The sequence below is a fragment of the Lampetra planeri genome, unplaced genomic scaffold (assembly GCF_965212315.1).
Source record: "Lampetra planeri unplaced genomic scaffold, kcLamPlan1.2.h2 scaffold_628, whole genome shotgun sequence".
NCBI classification, from domain to species: domain Eukaryota; kingdom Metazoa; phylum Chordata; class Hyperoartia; order Petromyzontiformes; family Petromyzontidae; genus Lampetra; species Lampetra planeri.
Genome location: NW_027615451.1, coordinates 18,058 through 42,707, shown reverse-complemented (window position 1 = coordinate 42,707; position 24,650 = coordinate 18,058). Strand labels below are relative to the sequence as shown.

Here is a 24,650-nt window from a genome sequence, read left to right as displayed (position 1 = left end):
CATTGCCTCCAGCTTTGGACAGTCGGTAATACGATGACCAAGGCCACCACAGAACGTGCAGCCCCTCTCCCCTGAGAGAAAAAAGGAAAAGATGGAGGTTTTAAACAGACGACAACATGGAGATGCACTTGATGCGTGTGGATGACTAACCTCCAATATCCAGCATCGTCTCGTCTCCCATCTGGAGCACCTGGAGGACTGGAGGGACCTTCTGCTTGGCTTCAAGAAGCAGGGCCTTCAGATCCATCAGTACCGACTCATCTGTAAGGGACACTCACTGTTACAACAGCGTTTTTTTATTTTTTAACGCAGAATCATGTGATTTACGCATGTTTCTATTCATGCACTGTTCCTTACCGCAGCCTTTATTGATGAACGTTGTGGCGATACCAGTCTTCCCTGATCGTCCTGTTCTTCCAATTCTATGGACTGAAACAAGACAGGAGATTTGAGGACAGCCAAAACTTTGAAAGAAGAAGCGAAACACAGCCATTTCCCCTCACCATAGTTTTCTATCTCCTCTGGCATATCATAATTCACCACATGCTGGATGGCGGGAAAATCCAAACCCTTGGAGGCAACGTCTGTGGCGACTAAGACGTCTTTCTTTCCTTCTTTAAAAGCTTCAATGGCCTTTGTTCTTTCCTCCTGATCTGGAAACAAATATTACTTTTTATTGGAAAAAATAAATGCCAGCAAAGGAAATCAAGCCAGAGTTCATTCTGTTGTTTCTATGAAGACTGTGCAGCAGGAATGATCATTTGCAGGGTGACATCTAGTGGTGATGATGAACAACTACATAAAATAAAGTGTGAGGCCATCCAACTGGACTGGAAATTGCTTCTGGTCTGCAACTCCAACATATGAACTTGCAATTATTTTTAATGTTATGATTGTTGGAGGAGGATTTAGAGCACGTCGGTTAATACATGACTCAAATAAAGCTGCAGAGTAATGATCATCTGTTATAAAACCAAATACATTTTGTCTTCTCATCTATGCAATGATACCTTCGTTTGTGGTGATCCACAAAGAAACAGTGATCCCTGCAATATCTGACCCCACAATATATGCTGACAAGGCACTTTAAACATCACAAGTAACAAGAAGAAAAAACATTTTGTCGGATAAAGTATTTTTATTAGAAGAGTAAAAAATGTGTACCTTTTCCTCCATGGATAGCCACAGCCTCCACGCCTTTCAGCAGCAGGTACTCGTGGATGGCATCGACATCTGCCTTTTTCTCTGCGAATATCAGCACCTGATCATCAACATAGAACGAGTGTTTTTGGTCACGTGAGTCGCAGCTGTAACATTTATATTTGACACGAGAAGTACTGACAGGAGGTGTTGTTTTCTGGAGACACTCCAGCAGGTACACCATCTTTGCCTCCTCTTTGACGTATTCCACCTCCTGCTCAGGCACACAGAGAATGTGAGTCACCATTGATATTAAACCAAATGAAACAGCGGAAGATGAACACACCTGGATGACGTCCAGGCTGGCAGCACCAGCCCTGCCCACATTAATAGTGATGGGCTTGACCAGAGCACTTTTGGCAAAGTTCTGGATCTTCTTGGGCATAGTGGCACTGAAGAGCAGGGTTTGTCTTTGACCCTATGAAACACAGCGACTACGTTACTCAATTATTCTCATGTGCTAGTCTTACAACTGTTTTTAAAGTTGGTTTGATCAGCTGTTCTAAATTGGATCAACTAGTCGGTTCTCGTTTATTCACTGGAAACTAATCTTCGAGTACAAATTGATGAATAAAGGGGACCTCACCTTAAAATAAGAGAAGATAGTCCTGATGTCCTCCTCAAAGCCCATGTCAATCATCCTGTCAGCCTCATCCAGAGCCAAGTAGCGACAGATGTCCAGACTCACCATCTTCTTCTGCAGCAGGTCCATCAGACGACCAGGGGTGGCGACCATCATATGCACGCCACTGGAACCGGGAGGACAAACACATGATCTGCTGTTTCTTTCTGCCCACTGACACAACCCAGAAACACTTCTGTCCAGATCCTCAGATACCGTCAGAGACAGTTTTTACTGACTAAAAACGCATCCAGGTCAAACTGCAGGTTCACGTACTGTTTAACGACCTCCATCTGCTCCTTGACGCACATCCCTCCAATGCAAAGGGCAGTGCGAAGGTGAGGAGCTCCTTCCTCCTCCAGCAATTTACAGTAATATTCTATGATGCTGTGTGTCTGTCTTGCAAGCTCTCGCTGGAATACAAAAAAAACGTTTTAAAATGACATATCGGGCTTTTGCCAATGTGTGTGGGTTTGTCTTGTATGTCTTACTGAAGGGCAGATGATGAGCCCATAAGGTCCTTCACGCTTAAAGAAAGGCAGCCGTTTCTCCTGCTCCAGGGAGAACATGATGATGGGCAGAGTGAAGACCAGTGTTTTTCCTGAGCCAGTGAAGGCGATGCCGATCATGTCCCGACCTGACAGACTAGAGACAAGGGGCATTTTATGAAGCTGCATTTGATTAAGTCTACCTCTGCTTTCTGTTGTCACAATGCTGCTCCCCTTGTCACAGCCAGTGTGTGAATGTCAAAATGATTTGGTCAAAAGCCCAGAATTCGCTCTCCAGGGATTCTTATTATCAGCAATTTTATTGCTTCATATACGTTATCTCATACTTATCTCTCTATTCAAATCAGTTTTATATGTATATATAATTCAGTTTTATATGTAGTAACTATATTTGAATTTGTTTGTCTATCGTATGCTGTCATATGATTTAACCTAGGGGACTGCAGGTGGAAATTAGCTGCTAATCTGGGACAAAGCAAAGATTTATGATAACTAAAAGTAAATTATGCTAACTAATAGTTAATATTAGCAATGGATCATACAGTTTCTCATCAGGACATTAAATTATTAGGCTCAGGACAAATAAAACCCACAGAAGATGTATTTGTACTCTATACAGTTGTCAATGATATACTTACACTGTCGGGATTCCTTGGATTTGAATTGGTGTTGGGTGTACAATGGACTTCTTTTTCAAACCTTTCAGGATGGCTGCAAGCAACACAGAGATGTTAGACATTTGTACTGTTACCCCACACACAAACTTGACTCGGGCAGCCTGGTGACACCCAGGTAAGCTGACACCCACCCAAGGAGACAAAACACACTTTTTCTCCCTCATCAACAATGTAATTTTACAGCGCACAAAGACCATCCACCATCACTCAGCCCAGTGTCAGCGCTTTAGCAAAGTGCTCACCAAGGACATCCTTTGGACAAGGTGTGTATATCATCTGTGAGTGCAGCCTAACCTGGTGGCAACTTCATCTCCCTGAAGCTTTTAATAGGAGGGGGATTTCGTCTCCATCAACCAGGATGTGAAACTTCTTCCTGACACGCTCATTCCTGGTGTCTGGCATATTCAGGATGTAGCGTGGTGCCTTCCAGCTATAAAGGTTATAGAAAAGTTAACATGATGCACAAGCTACATTTCTTTGGTTTTGGTTTCGTAAACACTGACAAAGATCTTACCTTGTTTTGATTGGATCATCATATATGATACCTTTGGCCATTTCCTTCACAGACATCAAGGCTGACAGAGAAAGAAGTCACCATTGTCAGTTTAGCAAACTACTTTGTTAATTAATGTCATTTATAGTCTAATAACGCTTCATAGCAACATGATGACAACTTATTTTACCTCTGCCCTCAGCTACACTCTCAAGAATCTTCTCTTCTTCTTTCAGCTGCTTCTCCTTGGCTGACTCCTTACGGGCTGACGGGTTTAAAAAAGAAATAAATAAAGAGTGGAAAAACATAAAACAAGTAAATAACCAATAATCTGGTTTCAACTGGGAACCTTCTGCTTTCTCCTTCAGATGCTGATGCTGGTCAAGCAGACTGACATTGGAGCGTGGACCAAGACCCTCGTCCTCATCCCTCTGCTCCTCGCCACTGTCCTTCTGCTCCTCATCTACAGCCTTTCCTCGCAGACGCAGCATCTTCTGAAGCTGTAGTTAAAACATCATCAAGAGGCCGTTAATGTAGGTTTTATTTACTGCAATGTGATCACAAACATCTGGCTACTACAGCACCTTCCTACAGAAGGAAATGAGAGGCATGTGGTGCATGTGGGCCCCATGCAACTTACCATTTGCTGCTTTCTTATTTTGACAGGAACATATGGAACATAGTCATCATCCTCCGATCCCGCGGAGCCAGAGTCTTCGTTTCCATCATGAGATCTCTATTAAAACAAATACTAGATATCTGTCTTCATGTACAGAACTGTGCTAAACCCGACTTTCAAACACATACAATGCATCTACACAACAATCACCAAATGGCACAGATCTGCTTGCAAATGTAAAATTGTTTATTTTACAGGTGAAAAAGAACTCATTTGTGTATATGAGAATCTTTATATTGTGGTCTGCTAGTTGCAAACTCATTTTTGATGACTGCAGGTTTTGAAATCTCCACTGACCTACATTGTTCAAGTCACATAGATACCAACAATTGCAAGTCAACTGAACTTTGCAAAAAAAAAAAAAAACACAAAAGTAATAATAAACCTATATAAATGTAAAATAAATAGAGCGAGAGAGAGAGAGCGAGAGAGCTGAGCTTCCTTGTGCGTATTGACCATTAATGTTATGGAAAAAGGGAGCGCAAGCTAGCGTTATTTCATTGTTGTATAATGAAAATAGGTATTTCGGATAAGTAGTCCAAGCAATACGTGATTAAATGGATTACATATTTTACATTTAAATCAGGTTAAGGGCACTAACAGACCAACTGTTGTTAGTTAGCTAGCTAGCTAGCTAGCTAGCGTAAGCTAACATAACATGTTCGATGAGGGACGATGGCGGACAGTCGAACTTACCTTTTGGGGCCGATTTTCGGGTTCCATTTTATAAACGAAAACTGCAGTGTATTTATTTATTTACAAAAAGCGGGAGGTCTCCAGCCACAATTCAATAAACACATCCAATCCACATGTTTACACACACACACGAAGATAGATGAACGCGTACAGAAAGCCGAAAAGGACAAACGAGTCGACGTGGTAAAACGCGTCTTACGTCACAAGAGGTCCCAAAACCATATAACGCATATTTTGAAAAAAGAAACCATAGACCAGTTTATTTTTGTCAAAACTGTATTATTTTAATCTTTCTGAATGAAAGATTTTTCACAGTATCAAAAGCGTTTCTGTTTTTTGTTTTTAAAAAAAAAAACAAACAAACCAGCCAACATACACTTGGCTGTTATTGGTATAGTATAAATCTACATTCAAAACATAAAGATAATCTTCTCTAATAGAGTGTAACCTGGAAAGCATCAGAGATGTAATATGAATACATGAAGTCATCCATCAGCTTAACATGGGTGAAAATCCACAGCCTCTCTCCCAAAGCGGTCAATTGATCACGTGATTTCCCATTTACAGATCAACAGATCAATACTTGGGCTGCAGAGAGGCCAGCTGAGGTGGAGGGTGTCACCAAGGTCACAACACGGAGGGAAATAGAGAAGTATGGTTGAAAATACAACACTCCCCGGAAATGCATGACAAAGGCTCAGAAGGGCCCCAAATCATCACTCAGTATATACAAACATCAGAATCAATGGTGTCAAAAATGTTGTGATGTTCCAATATTAAAAGTAACTTTGTACACAAGTGTTTTTGTTGTGTCTGGGATATGGAATTTAAAATTACAGCTGGAAGAATGTGAAAACTAACAATGGACTTGGACAACATACGGCAGGTTGCTGACACTGTTGTGATAATAGACTGAACCGGATACCATTAGTGAAGGGCGATACGAAGGTTAACAACGGGGAACAGCAACAGACACTGAAGTTTTACCCAGTACAGGACTCTTGAGACGATAATGCACGTGACCTTTAACTATTTTGAAGATGCATCTTTTGAGTGTTTTACACAGAAAACAGATATTCTCTATGTGCTATATTAAAGTTGTGGGTGTACATTCATTCAACATCGTTAACAGTGTAGGTGTTTGTCACTGTTTCTACAATATATTTCTAACTAGCTTTTGTTCAAAATGGAGATAGGTATGCAAAGTCAAACTACCAACTGCTGCCAAACGCACCGCCTTCTGAAACACTGAAACTATGAAACCGTATCTGAGCTTCAAACTTGCCATATAGAATGTAATGGTTGATGAAAAACAACAATCTTTGGAGCACCAAATTGAACCACTTGGAATTCAGATGTTTAACAACCTTAAATGTCAGATTTGTGATAAAAACATTTATTTCATGTAAGGTAATTGTATACATACTACATACGTAACAAGGATGCAGTGGATGAACAAACTTTCTTCTCATTTTGCATCTGTCTTCAGTGAACAATGCAATCACAGCAAGTGGCCTTGGTACTGATCCCTGGCTTGTTAGCCAATATTTACGGTATGTTTGAGTGTTCTGAATGGAGAAAATGTTGTACATCCAGGGTCCCCTGGCTTTAATAAGGAGGAGACGGTAACAGGGAATGAAAGGAGGTCTCAGGCCAAATAGTGCTCGACAGAGTTTGTGGTGTCAAGTTTTTGTCCGGCACTGATCCAGGTTATTGAGCTGCATTGGAAGGAACCTTTTTGAGGCTGAAGTTGGACCAATTCACTGCTACCTTTTGGCGTGTTTGCTTTGCGGAATCAAGGCAAAACCTGGATGGAGCACAAACATGTGGACAGGCAGGGTTTTAGTGGCTCAGTTCAAATTACTCAGTATTCTACAAACTGCAGAAGTCACTCTACCTTTTGAAGTATTCCACTTCCCGATCGATCTCATCCATTTCTGTTGGATCCACATCTTTTGGGAGAAATACGTCATCTGAGGAATAAAAACGAGAGGGAGAAATTAGAAATCTACCAACAACTCCAATCATGCCCACTGTGTTGTTGATAAATATTTGTCCCAGTACCGATAGCATTGCTGGATTTTTCACCCTTGTTCTTGCTCTTCTTATTTTTACCCTTAGCTTGTTGCTGTTGTTGCCCATTTGACAGAGTGCTGGCGTGGATTTTACTTTCGTAATCCTGCTCACATCGCGCCCCTCGCAACTCTGCTTCACTTTTTCCCCCTTTGTGCATGTAAGAGGCTGCCATTTGCGCCACTGGTTGCATTTCTGGACAACGATCTGTCCTCCTCCACTTTCTTAGGCCCGTTTCTCTGGTTGTCCACCGGCTGCTGAAGTTGTTTGTTCCCACCTTTTGAGTTAGTAGGACCGATGTCCAACACCTTTGAATCATTGGTTTTTGAAGTGTGCTCTAAAACGGCCTGTTCCTGTCTTTGCTGCTGCTGCCTTTTGTTCTTTTTGGACTTTGCACTGCCATTTCCAACCACGGTGTTCTTAGAATCAGCAATGTCCTCCTTCGATTTAGCAGTTACTGGGGTTTGCACCTGTGGCAAACACACATTGTCACAGCCAACGGAAGTGCTTCTTTCCGGGGAGCGGACCCTTATGAGCTTGGAAAGACTCGGAGTAGTGTGCAACCGTTTGGACCAACTCATGACCTCTGATGGCGTGGTGGTGGTCACAGGCGATGAGACAGCCGTTGTGTCCTCCCATCCGTTAACCAGGTCCAGGTGGCTCTTAAACGTTCCAGTGAAAGAGGGGCGAGGTCAAGGTCTATCTGCTGCAGGTCATGAGACAGTAAATGGTTGCCCTCCAAAGTGGCTGCCTTTTTTGGGAAGTCATTGACGTCCAGATTGAGGTCGTACATGCTAAAACGAGGCCCGGATGGAGTCTTTGATGGTGTTCTTAATCTCTTCAAGCCGACTGGTGAGAAAACTGTTGACGCGCTCCAGCTCCAGCTGAGGCCAATCCAGCAACCGGCTGGCATCAGAACCGTCTGGGATGGGCTCGTCGACGGGCTCAGATGGATTGGACTGGGGGTCACTGCCAGCACCCATGTTGCCCTGCTGAGCTTTCTCCTGAAACAGGGACAATGGAACAATCGGATGTAACCGAGAAAGAATTCACTCATAGGGCAAATAAAATAAGAGATGTCCATACCTTCTTCTTCTGTTTGTGTCGAGCCCTTTTGGCAGCCTTTGCGCTGTTTACAGGTTTTGGGCTCAGAACTGTTAATAAAGTCCAACAACTCATCCACATCCCGGTTGTCAATGGCACCAGCCACCGTCAGTTCTGAGTCCTGACGCTGGTGGGAGTTCCTCTTTGCGTCGGGTCAGGCGTGACCGGAGCTTCTCTCGGATCTCAGCATAGTTGCGCTTGTTGGTGCAGCTGGAGGCTGTGAAATGAAACATGATTTGAACATTAATCCCTCATATTACAATATGGATATCTATGAATGTCTTACAAAATATGACTATAGGTCAGTGAAGAAAAGTTCCAAAGTACCGCGTTGGTGTCCAAAGAACTCGCAGTAGCAGCAGTCACAGTACTTCCCATCCTTCTGGTTGTTGGAAGAGGAGGCGCAGGAGCTCCTCTCAGAGCTGCTGTCTTCATCCTCACCCTCTTCAAGCTCTGATGGCGGGTGGCATAATGTCCCATTTGTCATTTTGTGCCCTTTACAAGCCTGGTCCCTACAAAAAAAAAAAAAAAAAAAAAGATACGAGTGATACGAACATCTCTGAAACAGTTTGTAATGGGAATCAACATGTCTCTTTTCAATTCCACACATTCCAAAGAAATCAATGATCAGACCACTCCTACTGACCTGCAGGCCCCAGCTGTCAAATGGCCTAGATTTGATGTGCTTACTGTTCCCACACTGTGTCCATTACAAGGGTGGTTACAACTAGCGACTGACGTGCCCCAGTTTGTTATGCTGCGTGTTCACGGCAGAATGTGGGAGTTTTTTGCACGGGCTGGGCTTATGAACAGATGTTGGGCTGTCTGGACTGGGAGATGTGAGTTTTGCTCCTGGACTATGGACGTTTGGTACCAGAGGGGAGAAGGGGGCGTGGGGCTATGACACCGGTGGCAGAAGAAGAGGTTACATGACTGTGCTGCCCAGAACTTGGCTTTGGGAGGCAGAAGGGAAGAATGCTGGGACGACAGGCCGGTGGGACTATTAGGGGGGGTACCGACAAATCTGTGTGTTGATGATGGTCGCTGGGGTGGAAGGCTTCACCTGGATGAAAAAAAGCATGGATCAAAAAGGGGAATCATCCTTTAATACAACTCATTTCATAGGATTTCTTGTACATGAAAATCTACATAATGAATTAAACAACACAAATGCTTTTGTGTTGTTTAATCAATTATGAGAAATCTACTCAATAATATCAAAGATTGCAAAATTAATTGACCATAAGAATAATAATGTAATAATAATGTATAATAAAAATAAAATGTATCAACAAGCTCAACTGAATCTTGAATTTCGACTGTTTTTTTATATTAATTAGATACATACACACACAGACACACACATTATTTTATATATATATTTTTCTTGTATATTATTGGTCACCTGGTGGTGTTGGTCGACGGCACATGGTCTTGAAACGCTTGGGAGTGGTCTCTACATAGGTCTGCTGAGGTAGACAGGGAGTTCTCCCAGCAGAGGATCCACTGGAATTCTGGGTTGATGGGTGACTGTAAGGACACACTTTAGTTCCCGGTGTTTTAGCAGACTTCCCAGGTGCTTCATCAAGTCCTCTTTTCTCATGACAGGCTGAAGCCGTCGTTACACCTGGATATGGAAAATAATATGAGACAAATTAGTTAATGACATGAAGTGGTCTAAGTCAACCAGACCTGCCTGACAGTTTATTACAATGCTGCTATTATGCATAATAAAGTACATTTAGTGGTTTAGGGTTTCTTAGAGAAACATGTGAAGTGAAGTGAGTCAGACAATGAACAGTTGGAAACAGAGTGCAGTTGATTTCACAGCGACTAAAATATTCTTTACTTTCATTCAATCCTTAGTTTCACAGTTATCTTATCTTATTGCAGTATCATAATACATCAACAGTAATGAGAGAGGTAAGGGGAGAACTTCTGATTTACATAAGATGTGCTCTGATGGCAAATTACCAAAAGTATTTAATTATTGATTTACACATTGTTATTGCATTATCATCAACCAGGATAAAGACTAAATAGATACTGCAATTTCTGAAGAAACTTTAGAAATATACACATATACCATGTTTCCATATGTCAGTAGCATTATGAATATTCACCTCTGCATTATACGGTTTGTACTTTACAAAGATATCCATATTTTATTCATAGCAGGTCATGTGATTCTGCTTCTGATTAGGGGTTCTTTCACATGTCATTATTGTCATTTCTGTGTCGTCTTCACGTTTCCTTCAAAGTGGTTTTAAAGTTACACTAACTCCAGGTACTGACCTATTTCCAAGACTGCATCTTTTAATGTTGCAACTCATCTTTCATGGCTGTGCTGTATGCTATTGTACCAACTCTTGATTAAGATGTTTGCATGATGACGCGGCAACAATTATGGGAACATGAACAAGTTAATTCTCTTTATGTTTTTTGACAGTCAATCACACAGGAGAAGTGCAGGTACAGGCTTGCAAAAAGTGAGTGACTATATTATAAAGAAGACTTGAGGTAGAACTAATGTTGGATTATGAGAGGTAAACAGGCTCATGTCATGTGAAAACTACCACTAACTATGTAAAAATGTGAGCACACAACTGTTTTTGCCTTCACAGCTTTCGATGCACTTCTGTGGTCCATAAAAAGATGGACATTTTACCTTTGAAATAATATAAACAAATTCAAGGTCTGATAAATATCAAAATACATTGGTGTTTCTTATTTAATTCATTTCAATTTTCCATTTCAGTTTCAGTTACATTTAAATTATTCTTTTTGTCTTTTCAACACGTTAGGTGTTGAAAAGACAAGAATTAAGAGTTAAGAATTATAACCCAAATGCAGACGTTTCTAAACCTTCTTCCACTTTTCAAAATGCTCTCTCAGAGAAATCAGAGCATTGGACTTTTTTTTTTTAAGATGCCTTTGTTCTTTGAGGAAAAAACAGTCTGAATGCCTGAACAAAGATGGATTACAAATTTAGCTATGTAAGGTGACAGCAAGTCTCTGATTCGAACCAAATTTGTTTCTGATGATATTCATAACATGGGCTGAAATGTTCAAGTTCCTTAGTTATTCGTGCCACTGTCATTAAAAGCCCTATGGAGCTGCCAGTCACCCCAGAATAACAGACCTTGTAGTGTGTGCGAAGAGGCGTTGTGGTTGCAGTGCTCCCCTCCGTTGGTGTGGGCCTGAGTTCCAGAGCCCTGATAGTTTGTGGGCTGACAAGAAGGAACTCGGGTCCCACTCCGGGTAACCATTCCCACAGCTCTGGGACTTACAGGAGGAAGAGTGTGACAGTGGTACCTGCATTAAAAACAACATACACTCAAATTACTTAACTGTAGAACAATGTAACTGCTGCAAGATTGTTATCATTTAGAAATAACACACATTTTCACACAGAAACGTTGAAACAACTTTCATTCTCTGAGATGTACCTATGTCCAAACAAAGTTGTAGGGCAAAGGTAGGAGCTAACAGAGACACAAATACCAACAAAAAGTTGGATTTTGTTGGTGTGTGTGTGTGTGTGTGTGTGGAGTGTGTGTGTGTGTGTGTATATATATAGATATATATATATATATGTACATACATACACACACACACACACACACACAAAACACACAAAACACAAAAACTGATAATAGATTTACTATATATATATATATACAGTGTCCTGCATGAGGAATACAGATGTTATTATCTCCAAAAGGTGGTAATGTGGTTTAACGAAAGAATAGTAAAAGGGAGTCGTGAAAAGGAAGCAGACATATGACCCAATTCAGTCCCACTTTATTTACCGCCGTCGGCTGCTCTTGGGTGCTCCGTCTCTCCTCTTCTTCCACACTCTTGCAGCAGCTCTGACAGATCACAGAGGCACATCTCCCAGCAGGGACTGAGACAGTGAGGGTACTGAATCGGCGAGCTTACGCCCCGGCGTCTCTCGCAACAAGGCCTGTGAGAGTGCCGGCACGGCAATCTGCAAGCTTCGTGCCATGGCCCCCGGGGAGTCCATTCATGGAGTTTGCACCCCAGTCCTTAAATTCACGGTGGCACAGGAGGCAGCAGGTGTGATGGGCTAGGTAAAGGGTAAGAGAATATAGAGTGAGTCAAGTAAAAGTCTCTGCATCAGTCACAGCGTGACATAAACCTGTACTTGCTGATAAAAAAAGAGAAAACCACAGCTAGGTTAGTTAGGTACCTCTTGCAATCTGTCAACTGTCAGCAGTGTGTCAATGAAAGTGGCGATTTTTAATTTAATGGGAACGTGTATAGATTTAGACGATGAGTTTAGACTGAACACATCCTTCAAAACATCCATGTAAGAGTTTGGTGACACGTTATAGCAGAATATGTGGTATTCAGTTCTAAAGACATTACAACATCGTTAGAATTTTGCTTCAAAAGAATAAAAACAGAGTACTGTGCATACCAGTAATTTCAAAGCTAAGAGAAAAATCCAGCATTACAGACATACTTATCTTTAGGAAAGATCTTTATCTCAGGAAAGACAATGCTAATGACCAGTAAACACAAAGCACAGGTATCACATCAGTGCAACACCATATACAGTATTAGGTGCTATAGAAATACATTTTTATTATTTCTATCATTACAACTAAAAGCCTAATTCAGCTGTATGTTCTGATGCAGATTGTTTCAGGTTCACTCTCACAAATCTCCTTACAGAATGGGACTAATAACCAGGCTGTTACCATCACTATTGGCTATGAACATTAATGTGTATAGAAAACGGAAAGGACAGCATTCTCCACAAAGAGTAAACATTCTGACCACCAATGATCCACACGTGGATGTCAGTCAGGTTCAGAGGTCACCTGTGAGATTAGCTGTTTCCTGTCGGCAGCATGCCGTCTCTACTCTTGCAGATCACTGCTTTCAATCGATAACCAGTCTGTCTCATTTAGCTACACATCACAGGTTACCGAGCAGTGCACTAAAACGACGAACCCTGGCACCTGACACCTGGCGATCGCTGAGAACTAACGCAATTATAATCGAGTTATGAGAATACCAAGTGAAATAAATCGTCACTTCCCTTGGTTTATGCGATCCCGTAGTCTTTTCTGCGCGGAGTAGCCGACTAGCTAGTCAAGTTAGCTGGCTAGCATCTGTCGCCGTGGTTCCTGTGGATGTGTAGAGGACTCGACAGTAAGCACGTTTGCAGCACGCTAGCTGAGGATGGTAGCCCGGCTGGCCCCCTGGCTAACATTAGCGGGGCGGATGAAGAGTTGGAAACGCTGGAAATGGGACATGTCCGAGGCACAATGTCACCTGTCCGCCAGAGCAGATAGGCTGCAATGCCATTCTGCCCCAAAGCCGCCTATTGGGCTCGTTTCGTCACTTGATAACTTGGCTACATTAAACATATCTATTCAGTTGAATGTCGAACGATGTGGAAGCTCCACATCTATGACCATTACAAGACTAATATATATTATAACCATTATGGATGCATTTAACTTCGCTCCTGCAGGATCTAGCAGCACAACATGTGAGGATGCTCTGCGTAGAGGGGTGATGCTAGCTAACCCATTTTAAACACAGCTACCGACTTGCTGCCTCCTACCTGGTTTGCCCTGCTGGTAGCCAGCCTATCGAGCCCAGCATCTCCGTCGCCCACCGCCAGCTGCAACGCCGGGAGAGCTTGGGCTTTTCGGTACGGTCTGCTGTCCAGAGACAAGCTCCTTCTGGGCGACACCTTGCCTGCTTACTTTTCTTCCTTGCCATTACGACAGTGTTTGCAAAACGCTTTGGCCAAGTTTGCACCAGTTTTGATTATTTTGAGAGCACACTTTCGTGTCTTCTCGACCTCAATTTGTTCTCTATCTCCTCCAGTCAAGACAACAGTCAATATGGCGGAATATTGGCACACTCAGGAGTTCATAGGTTAAAGATACTGAGGGCAGACAGGCTTCACTTTCGCTACGAGAATACGAGTGTATCCGCCCCAAACAATGAAGCTAGCACCGCCATATCTTGTGAGGGCAAGCGTCTCCTCCCACTTTTTTTTAACAGTCCTCGAAAAAGAAAAAGACAATCAAACCTTTTCAGGTCGAGATTTCAGCTTGTCTCTGAGCATGTCATTTAAATCATAGAAAAGGATTGCACAAAATCACGACACTATGCCGCATACAACGCAGTCTATCAGTAACTAAGTCACAAAATATACAACAAAACTGACGGATAGGACGAAGCACAATGACAGGTGATTTTCATTCATTTGATATTTGTGAAGTATGAAAGTAAAATGCTCATGTTTAATTCGTAAACCGTGAAACACCTATCAAAACAACACAACTTTATTTATCTAAATCAATTGTGACACTATGTGTATTATTACACGTTACGTCTATGAAGACACAATAGCTCATATTCATTATTCAACAGTTAAATCAGTGAAGATTCTGTCAACACGAAAGGCAGAAGAAAAAGCTAGACAATGACGTAAGACATTGTCGCCCCCTTCGCCCGCCTTCATGGATTTGGGAAACTAAAAACATAAAATACGTACATACCAAATGTCTGTGAGGAGCCAGCATAATTGTAAATATGAATAATCGCTTAAGATACTGAATCAAATAAATAAAATAAAAGGGCATTATCGGCCATATCATATTTGCCACTGTATCACTGTTGTGTAAAGATGTGTGCTACAACTGGATGTTTTGCTGGTAGGTTTATGCATATATCTGACATTATTGTTAAGCGATGGATAGAAATTAAAGGACTTCGTATCAAATCTGTAACCGATTTAAATGTTTAAATGCACTTTGTTTAGCTAATACGATCTTGGCCCGGACTGGATCTGAAGCCAGATATCCGAGTTTGGATGGAGCACGTGAATGCAACGTCAGTGTCGGGCTGTGTGGACTGCAGACGTAGCACAGTCAAACACTGCTGCTGCTGCTGCTCCACACACTTCAGACTACTGACGCTTGGACTACACCAGCTGCCTTACTCCTAACACAAATAAAAAAAAATGGACGCGACTATTTGCAACATCCAGGTGCTTCTTCGGGCCGCTGAGTTTCTGGAGAGAAGAGAAAGAGGTTCGTATTTTTTTTGATTATGACAAGTGTCAAGTCTGTCGGTGAGGAAGTTGTTCCTCGTAAAAACAAAATACACAATGAAGCGAGTGTAACTACATATGCAAAACATACCACAATTACACGATAAAAATAAATTGTGTGAAAAATCGTCGAGAAAATACCTTAAAGGTTGTTTTAGCTGGCCGTTCGCGTTTGACTCAGTGACCTACATATCGTCTGCATCATTGTACTCGAAGGCGCCAATCGGGTCTCAGTTTAAACTGAATCGCAGCGGCGCTGAGCGTTGAACCCGCCGAACCAGAGCTCCTGAGCTACTTTCTCTCGTTCAGGATGCATTCATCGCTAACTCAGTGGACATTAGATTGTTTTTTTTGTTTTTTTTTAAATACATGAGACAATAGACTCTCGGTTCGGTGAATAGACTATGATGGCGCCAAAAATAAAATGTCCAGCTGATGCTGATGACAGGCAGCAGATCGGTGTCCATTCACAGATGAAGCAGAGGATGATATCTGGTGTAAAGCTCAAGATCACCTGTTTATTACTAATAGTAATTATAATAGTCATTTATTACTGGTATTGTTACGTCCACATGTCTATGATGATTGTTCTGTATTCCTGTTAACAGAGGCAGAACATGGATATGCTTCAGTCCTTCCTCCCAGTCCAGGTCACTCAGATAAGAGAAACAAGCAGAAGAACAAGAAGATATCTGCTGGTGGCAATAGGTGAATATGTTACATAACAGACAATTGGCAACTGGGTGTGGTTTCCGGACATGAATATGCAACAGTTATTGCTTTTGCTTATTGACCCCTCTGAACTGTCTCTTATTGTAATTGCAGGTCAGTTCACAACGAGTTGGAAAAAAACAGGTACTGACGATTTTTCATAGGATGAATATGAACAAGTTATTTTTGAGTGACATGGAACAGTTAACAGTGGTTGTCATGTTTTTTGTAGACGAGCTCAGCTGCGGCACTGCCTGGAGCAGCTCAAGAAGCAAGTTCCTCTGTCATCTGACTCAATGAGAAACACCACACTCAATCTGCTGAGACGAGCCCAGCTTCACATAAAGGTAGACACAACATCTTTCTGACGGACGTCTGAACTGATCTGGGGGAGTAATATAAACTCAGAGGAGGTAGAACCTAATTCCTAAGTGCCCAGCAGGAGAAGAAAAGTCTGTTGGGATGTTTTACATCCAAAACCACTTTTAGTGTAAAGACCTTCATGGAAAACGTTTGTGTGTTTCGCTCTTGGAATTTCCACTGTGTATTAGCCGTACATGTGACTGTTTTCTCACTTGTCCCTTTCTTCTCAGAAGCTGCAAGAGCAGGATGAGCGTGCAGAGCAGATGAAGGGGCGCCTGCGCTGGGAGCAGAGGGAGCTGCAGGTTCGCCTGGAGCAGCTGCAGAGAGGCACTGAAAGGATGAGGAACGACAGTCAGGGGTCGACCATGTCATCAGAGAGGTCCGACTCAGGAAAGAGGTGAGTGTCTCCGGCCCAAGAAGGATCATACCTTCTGCACCTTTGATTGTCCAAAGCTGGTATTGTGTATAAAAATTGATTTCTTAATTTTTATTCATTTTGTGATGCTATTTTTTCTAAACTTCTGCTGCTGGGGTGTGATGTGTTGTCATTGCAGAGGATGTGGAGATTGACGTGGGAAAGCGTCGTGTTCGACTGTGTGGACTCTGACGGACTGCGCATTACACACAATGATGCTGATCACTGTTACTCTAGTATGGACAAAGCCTGGCTATGACATGCAGGAAACCTGCTCAACCTGATGTTACCAGGTGGTAAAGAGGCGGCGGGTAGAAACCATTCCAAAAACAAGCAGGACAAAGAAGAGTGGAGGAAGACGTTACTGTACAACTGAACCCCATCTCTGACAGGAGGAGGATGACATTCCCTTTTCACAGTATGTTTGACCACGACATTTACAAAAACAACGAGCTGTGTCCTTTTGCACTGAGTAGCAGTTAGAATCACTGGGCTGGAATGGATCAGTGTGTGTTTTCCAGCGTCCACCATCGATGGAATCATTTTTCCAAAGCCATGAATTGTCTGTGCTGTCAGTAATTGTATCAGCTTTTTATTCAATTAAGGGCTTTTGTAATTGAAATCTCCTTTACCATGGTATGCCTATATGAATTCTGCCTTAAATAAGTTTTGGCGTAGTTTTCTTTTTGGCTTCTCTTTAGCACTAAGTGTATATTTCAGTGTGATTGTGTGTGTTCCATGCACTTCAGCATTACTCTGTTCTATGGTTTATAGACATCTGATCATGTACTCATTCTCATGTTCTTTTCCTTCTGTTGCACCACATCCACACCTTGCACTTGTTTTGTTTTATGAGTTGCGAGTATCTCATGAGGAAAACAAATTGGTCATATTTGCACTTTTATGTCAGTGAGTCATTTTCTGTTATAGTCATGTGTTTGACTTCAGTCTGCAGTTAAATCAAGATTTAGAGGTCATGAACGGGGGGCACTGAGGGGGGTCTTCACACACTTTCTTCTTTTCACTTATATAAACTAATGTTTGTTAGAAGTGTTAAACATGTGCACTTCCTTCCTCGCAGCTAATTCACCAGTCAGGCAGTTAAATGTTTACTTGTAATGATTATGCAACTTTTGCTGTATTACAAGTATGTTTCTTGTTGCTATGTATTTAATTACTGAAGGTTCACTTTGCCTTCACTTTTGTATATGCAAATGCCTTATTACATTTTAACAGTATGTATGCATTCATCTGTCTCTCTCCGCCCAGTAATATTATGTAGCATTTTTATACTGGCATAAGCATTTTTTAATGAATAAATATTTTCTATATTTGTTTCTTGTACTTTTATAATATATACTATTGTTGACTCTGAGTTACACATACACCACCTGAGCATGATGGTTAAAGAAAGTGTCTTTTTATTGTGTTGGGGTAAGAGGCCAGACAAGGCATAATTCTTTGCCTTCATATGCATATTTCACTGAAATCCAAGTGTTCGGTGACATTTTGCTGGATGTCAACATCCTTACACAATGAATGACAACTTGAAACAGTGAGATGATCAGGAGGATTAAGGGTTGTTCGGGTGATTTAACAGACAATATGACTGCTCATATCTAACACAAGATTGAATTAATCACATTTTGAAGCAAGATGGATTCAGTAGAAGAGCTGCATATGAGTATGGAACAGGGTAAAAAATTAACGGGCACAGAGGCTGCACAAACTTTGAGGAACAGCACCGTGGTAATGTTCCATCATAGCACCTCCAGCCATGTCTGCGTTTAAGGGCTCTGTCTGCTAATGGACGTGTCTAACAGGAAACAACATGTAAGTGCGACTGGGCTCTCGAACCCAGCTCAGGCTGTATGTGGTCCATCCACAGCATCAGATGCGCCCTCATTGAGGTGTCCACCCATTACCGGGTAACTGTTTGTCTCGTCACAAATCAGTCCCAGTATCAGCAGCAAGAGAAGCAGAGCTTTCCAAATCTCTTCACACATATTGTTTCTTCTGGGCATGTGAGGCAAGGTCTTTGGCTTTCTCCTTAGCTGCCAACGCTGTCTCTCTCGCTCGCTCTGTAGCAGTTTCTGCTAAACTTCTTGACGGAGTTTCACCTGCAGACATTATCAGAGGACTGTTAGTCTTTATGAAAGGATGCACAAATAGATTATAGCATCAGTATTCGTACGTTTATGTCCTTCAATAGCACTTCACGTTCTACATTCATTAATTGTCCTAATTATTCAATTTGTGTTTGTCTTGCATGTTTTACTTTCACTTATATTGTATTTCTGTTTTTTTTTTGGTTTTAAACATTTGCACAACACACATCAACTTATTCCAGAAATCTTGGCATCACTACAGAAGTAGTAGCACCTCTGTACCCACACACTGTCTTGCCAACAGGTTCAACAGGTTGTGAATGGCAGTGTTAACCTTAAGGGGATCCTTGTAACAAATTTATACCGCAGGCTATTTTTTATAGACTGTCATATTTTTGGAATCTAATGTCAATTACTTTTCACGGTCTACCATACTCTCACACAAATTTTTGACAACACAGACCAAAAACGTACCGGCAAAATCAAACTGCTATAAAATCCTCACAAATCCATGTTTTTTTTCTGCTTTTTTGCATATATCTCTTTAGCCAGCTCTGCTGTGTTCAAAAGTACCAATTGTTCCAAGGATTTTCACAATTTTAATTTTAATTTTTTAAATTAAATTGCACCTTAAATTGCACGGTGGCATTTCATGCATGAGACTACAAAAAAGGTTGAATCTGTGCTGTAGCAGTGGTATAGTTCACTTGTTCTGTTCCAAATCCAGTGCTGACATGACATGCAGCTTTATTTCTTGTATTTGTCAGTGAGATTGGAAAATGTGTTTTCAATGAAAGTCAATGGGAAAGTGGGCCTCATTTTGGCCATGAGGGTCATCAAAGTCCCAACTGCACAAAAACTACTAATGCAATGAAATCAGTGCTGCTGCTAATTTTTGCGAAATATTGTGAAAAGTAACCTCTGCGTATTTGCGACGCAGCGCTCCGGACTGACGGAGCGGAGACGCAACACAGTTGGTGTAAATGGACACATTGATTAGAATGGAAACATATTTGATCCGGCGCTGTGCCGGATCGGAGACGCAACGCACACGCAGCCGGTGTAAATCCAGGGCAAATCCAGGGTAAGACTAATTACCTGCAATGCCCCAACCACCTACTTTTCATATTATTAGAAATATCTCATTTGTTGTTTTTTGGGGGGGGGGGGTTTCACAAAAAACAACTGACAGCATGCATTCAAACTGGCATTTAAGGGGTTAAAATTGTGAAAAAAACTTTTGGTACTTTTGAACACAGCAGAGCTGGCTGATGAGATATCAGAAAAAAATATTGATTTACGATGATTTTACAGCAGTTTGATTTTGCCAGTACATTTTTGTACAAAGGGTCCTGAACTTTATTATTCTAAAGGGACCCCTTTATTAAAAACTCGCTAGCTAACTTATCTAACATTACTTGTCGGCCAAATCCCTCTTCAACAACGTTACTTGTTTTCATTATATAACGTTGACCCTAGATATGACATTACTGGTCGTGAAACATCCACCTCCACACCCAGTAAACGGAGGACCTCACTAGATGTGCGACCCCACTAGATGTCAGTATTCTGCCAATTCTTACATAGTTCACATAATATCAGAATATGTTTTTCTTTAACTTCACTAAATAAATAAGAGAGAAAGATGCATCCGTTCAGGAGAACCATCAAGGTCAATTCAGGAATCCATTATATATTTAGCTAAAGTGCCAAAACCAAGAGTCTATTGTGAGAAGGATCCAATGAGAAGAAACTAACAGCTGCTTTAGATGTAGGCTTAGCCAAAGCTGTGTCCTGCCTTAACTGTGTGTGTGCTTAAACAGCGCAGTATATTTAAAACACATGCACATACATAGGTGTGAAAGAAATCAGACGTAAACAAACTAAAAAAAATCCCCTACCTTGCATTTTGGCCAGCACATATTCAAAGCCTTTCATGGTCTTGGTGACACTAGTCTTAAACCGTGCCAGACCAAATTCCTGAAAAAAACAAACAAAAAGACATAAAGAAACATCTTACACACAGAGAAGTGATCAGCCTGTATGGTAGCACCAACCTGGCAGGCAGGCAGCTGCCTTCAAACATAATAATAATTACAGACGGATGCAGAGGGTGAACCTCTTTTTTCCACTGCAAAAACTGCCTTCACTGTTCTCCTGTTCTGTTATGTAGTGTGCTCATGTGCTCTACTGACCTGAATACCCCTAGAGAGCCCATAGACATTGGAAGAGATCCAAGCCTCTCTTTTTATCTCAGTCCAGCTGCCATTGTCAGGGTTACTTCGATACTCACATCGCTCCTCCACAGACTTGGGCACAAAACCAAAACCAAAAGCAACAAGTTCATCATCTGAGCATTGTCAGTGGTCATAAAGATTATAGTAAAGCTTATAGTACCATGAGGCAAGCGTGGCTGATATTCCATGTTAGAGTGGTCATAGTTCTATTCTGCGGGTCCACGATGGAGTCCTCGATGATGTAAGCGGAGCTGGCCATCTGCTTTGGAAGGTACCGCTCCATCCAGCGAGGTGCACGGCTAGTTTTGGTCAACAGACGTCGAGAAATGAGGCAGTTGGTTGAAGTAACCTCTCGAAAAACGATGTCCTCAGTCAGTACATGGTTACTGGTGGATGAGATGCAAATGAATTATGGATGGAGAATAAAATGCTGAAAAAGTTGTTCTTTCAATAATACTGCCGGTTTAAAGCAGGAAAAGTCATTTGAAGACATGCTAATATTTTTTTTCCACATTAAAAACGTCATACAGCAAAGTATACAATACCTACGCATGCAGTATTTAACATCATATACATAAAAATAAATGCCAAGTTTATGCTGTGAAGGTTCAAGTCGCCAACTCAGAATTGTTAGTCCAAAACTTTGTTATAAGCATGTCTAGTGTGCATAAAACAGGACGTCATCAAAACCGTTTTGATGAACTGTAAACTGTCAGTTTGTTTTCATATACATTTAGTTTATAAAATGTTATATGGGAAAATTATCGTGTTTGAGTCTTGCAGCAGGGATTTCATATCACTATCTGCTCAGCCAAATTTAAAATGTTATACTTCCATAATTCTTAGCCGCTGAACTTGTTCCAGCTGCACTAAGTACCAGCCATGTTGGACCTGGGTGCACAGGTGTCCGGCACTCACCTGTAAGGATTGGGGTATCTTTGCCAGAAAGCAACACAAACTTGGTCCCAGGTGCTTTTCAGCAAACCCGCACAGCAGAAATACTTCACCATTGTTCCCGTCGTTTATTCGGACAAAATCCCTGTGGTCAGACAGCGAACACAGCGAGTTAGCTTGGTAAGACAACCCCGTCTGGAACGATAGCTCAGCTGAGCAAGCATCGTAGAGGGAGGCAGTTTCAACGTATAAGGCAAAAGATTTCGAGGAAAGACTTTGAATAAACGATACAATTTAGGTCTACAATAATCCGAAGCCAATATGATACATTTCCAGATCTTTCCGGCTAGCTGTACGTGACAGCTGCACTTACAAGCCAAACGGGGAATTTCATTCGAACGTACCTGGTATTTAGTCACAAGATTCCGTTAAAAGGGCTGACTAATAAATGTCCAATAAGCCAGAAACTACAAATGGGTACAACGTGAAAAATTACAGCTGACATTTGTCACGTCCCGCACTCACTTGTAGTAACTTGGCTTCCCCGCTAGCAGCAGCAGCTAGCCTAGCATAGAGCTGCGGAACTATGAATGAACCGCAGTGTGGCCCCACTTCTTCTTGATCTGCATTCAGGAAGCTCGTCAATGACTTCATAGCAGAGGAAAAGATGGATACCTACCTGTAAGGCGAAAACATTCAAATGATAGCGGCTTGCATTTCACGTCTCCTGACAGCGTGAACTTTACTATTGCCCAACTACGACTCATGCCAAACGCGAGTAGGGACCAGAAGGAAGGTCAAACATCGACGCCATATCCGGTGAGTGGCAGCGGGTGTGGTGCCCGAACTGAACACTAGGAGGCAGCAGAGGACTGCGCCCCTCTCATTCGCCCATCTTGACTCGTTTTCTGCTTTTCAAACTGGTCAGATGCTCTTGATGTTCAAAGCTTATTTCGTCAAAGCGCCGAAACGCACGCATAAAAACACTGTATATTTCGCACGCAGCAGATCTCACAGTCACAGCGTTTTGTTCATGAATACAAACAATATTCCATGAATTCCCTGTGGGCAGCTTGTTCGAGCTCCAAGCACTCAGGCATTTGTATAGGTTTTCTGTTCATGTAGCTATATGACAACCATATATAATAATACAACTCATACGCCAACACAAGCAAAGTGTCAGTTAAGCACACTTGATTCGTGTTCTTGGAAGTGACTGTAATCGGACACCAGCCAGACCTTTGTTAACAAAAAATAAATTATCATCTGAAGTTGGTTGGTTCACAAGGTGATATAAGGATGAACCCGGCTGCTTCAAATTGCACGATGCCATTGTCGTCATCAACCTGTTTGCTTGTATGTATCTTCACAACACATGTCATCTTCCCACTTGATTCAATTAGGTCAGATCAAGTCATTTGTACTTAAAAAGCCCTGAATCACTAATTACATGCAATAACTAACTTTACAGTCAGCACACATCGCTTGGACTTAGACTTTCTAAGTAAGCAAATATTCAACTTGATGACACAATGAGATTTAAACTGTGTTCCCATCACTGTTTGAATTAGTAATTTCAACCTCCTCATACTCTTCTCAGGATGTCTTCAGTGAGTCCTGTTGCAAACGTCAGAATGATTTTGTCCAAATCTGCTGTGTTTCTGAGTTCTGGCCCACTTTTTTTATGGGTTTGCAACCAAATGCTCATAACAATATTTACCAGGATGAATGTTTATCTCTCAGGCTACAGAGATTAGATGAGTTCACAAATATGACAAAGACGTTAATTTAATTATACCCTTGACTTACACTGAAACTTTGATAAACAAGAGTATGAAAAAAAAAAATCAGTGAACAATTGTCCAATACATGATTTGAGATTTAACTTTATTTATTTAAGGTGACGACTGGATCTGATTTTATTTTTTCCAAATTGTTACACTTCAACACCTGACATTTATATACCGAAGTTCTTAAGTGTAAATAAAATAGTCAAGGTCAGTAATTAATTTTTTTTAATGTACAACATTCCATGTGGTCAGATTTGAATAATTTATTTATATTTCAATAACATAAACGTATTCTGATTGAAAACAACTGAATTTATACTGTTAAATCTGTAGACAAAAAACATTTAAATGCAGATTGGGATTTTCTGGCTCCCATGTTTGAAAATGACTTGATGCCAGATGATGGCAGGAGGTGGTGGCTTTTATCTGTAAGTTTCATTTCATGTGGACACTGTCATCTTGACTGCAGTGAAGAGGAGGAATCTGTTTTCTCATTCAGCTATAAATGATGACACCAGTCTGTTCTGGTGTAATAGAGAGACGTCTCACATTTCTGGAAATGAATAACTTCCGTACAGACGTATTTAAAAGGCATTGCGTGGAAAAAAAAGTGGGATTGTGTGTATGTTTGTGATTTCCTTTGTCAAACATTCATTCATGGTGAAGCTTATGTTTGATGCAAAACGCAGTGGCTAAATGTTTGGGCTTTTCCCTGCATGATGCTGACATCCTCTCTGATCAGCATCAGCACTAGTGTCTCAAAATACCTCAGTCTACCACTGTCGCCTTTGGGAGAGACAAACTGTCTAAAAACTCATACTACGAACTGTTTGCTCATTCTCTCCTCAGCTTCATTATGTTTATCCTCTGTTAACCTTTTTGGTCTTTTTGTGGGTGGCGTTGTCAAGATGACCTACATGGTTGTTGTTGATGGTGAAGCATCTGTAGGCAAATGCAAAATAAAGACTCCAGCC

General features: G+C 41.5%; 4 protein-coding genes across 4 annotated transcripts; 1 reads left to right on the top strand and 3 right to left on the bottom strand.

The window, feature by feature from the left end:
• Positions 1–6: 6 nt before the first annotated feature.
• DDX41 (DEAD-box helicase 41) lies at positions 7–4,903 on the bottom strand (the record flags this gene model as incomplete). The annotated part of the gene is given in 18 exon segments (XM_078624136.1): positions 7–71; positions 151–261; positions 358–429; positions 504–653; positions 1,165–1,261; positions 1,343–1,414; positions 1,487–1,618; positions 1,787–1,949; positions 2,099–2,235; positions 2,314–2,467; positions 2,970–3,042; positions 3,303–3,347; positions 3,350–3,438; positions 3,523–3,583; positions 3,692–3,766; positions 3,851–4,001; positions 4,142–4,237; positions 4,877–4,903. Coding segments are annotated over 18 exon segments (1,770 nt in total), but the record flags the coding sequence as incomplete, so codon positions are not given.
• Positions 4,904–6,586: 1,683 nt separating this feature from the next.
• On the bottom strand, positions 6,587–13,816 carry FAM193B (family with sequence similarity 193 member B). The gene is given in 23 exon segments (XM_078624135.1): positions 6,587–6,683; positions 6,774–6,849; positions 6,941–7,098; positions 7,100–7,622; positions 7,625–7,748; positions 7,750–7,953; positions 8,036–8,095; positions 8,097–8,183; positions 8,185–8,270; positions 8,381–8,565; positions 8,700–8,791; positions 8,793–8,948; positions 8,950–9,012; positions 9,014–9,064; positions 9,067–9,116; positions 9,459–9,680; positions 10,078–10,088; positions 11,210–11,253; positions 11,255–11,368; positions 11,866–11,936; positions 11,939–12,041; positions 12,043–12,143; positions 13,801–13,816. Coding segments are annotated over 23 exon segments (2,694 nt in total).
• A 1,252-nt stretch (positions 13,817–15,068) lies between these two features.
• MXD3 (MAX dimerization protein 3) lies at positions 15,069–16,802 on the top strand. The gene is made up of 6 exons (XM_078624134.1): positions 15,069–15,138; positions 15,767–15,866; positions 15,984–16,013; positions 16,102–16,216; positions 16,463–16,629; positions 16,787–16,802. The coding sequence occupies exons 1-6, from the start codon at positions 15,069–15,071 to the stop codon at positions 16,800–16,802; spliced, it is 498 nt and encodes a 165-aa protein (XP_078480260.1).
• A 1,843-nt stretch (positions 16,803–18,645) lies between these two features.
• Positions 18,646–22,002, bottom strand: PRELID1 (PRELI domain containing 1). Its single transcript, XM_078624138.1, has 5 exons — positions 21,911–22,002; positions 21,153–21,378; positions 20,951–21,064; positions 20,657–20,735; positions 18,646–18,767 (listed from the first exon to the last, which is right to left on the bottom strand). The coding sequence occupies exons 1-5, from the start codon at positions 22,000–22,002 to the stop codon at positions 18,646–18,648; spliced, it is 633 nt and encodes a 210-aa protein (XP_078480264.1).
• Positions 22,003–24,650: the final 2,648 nt, after the last annotated feature.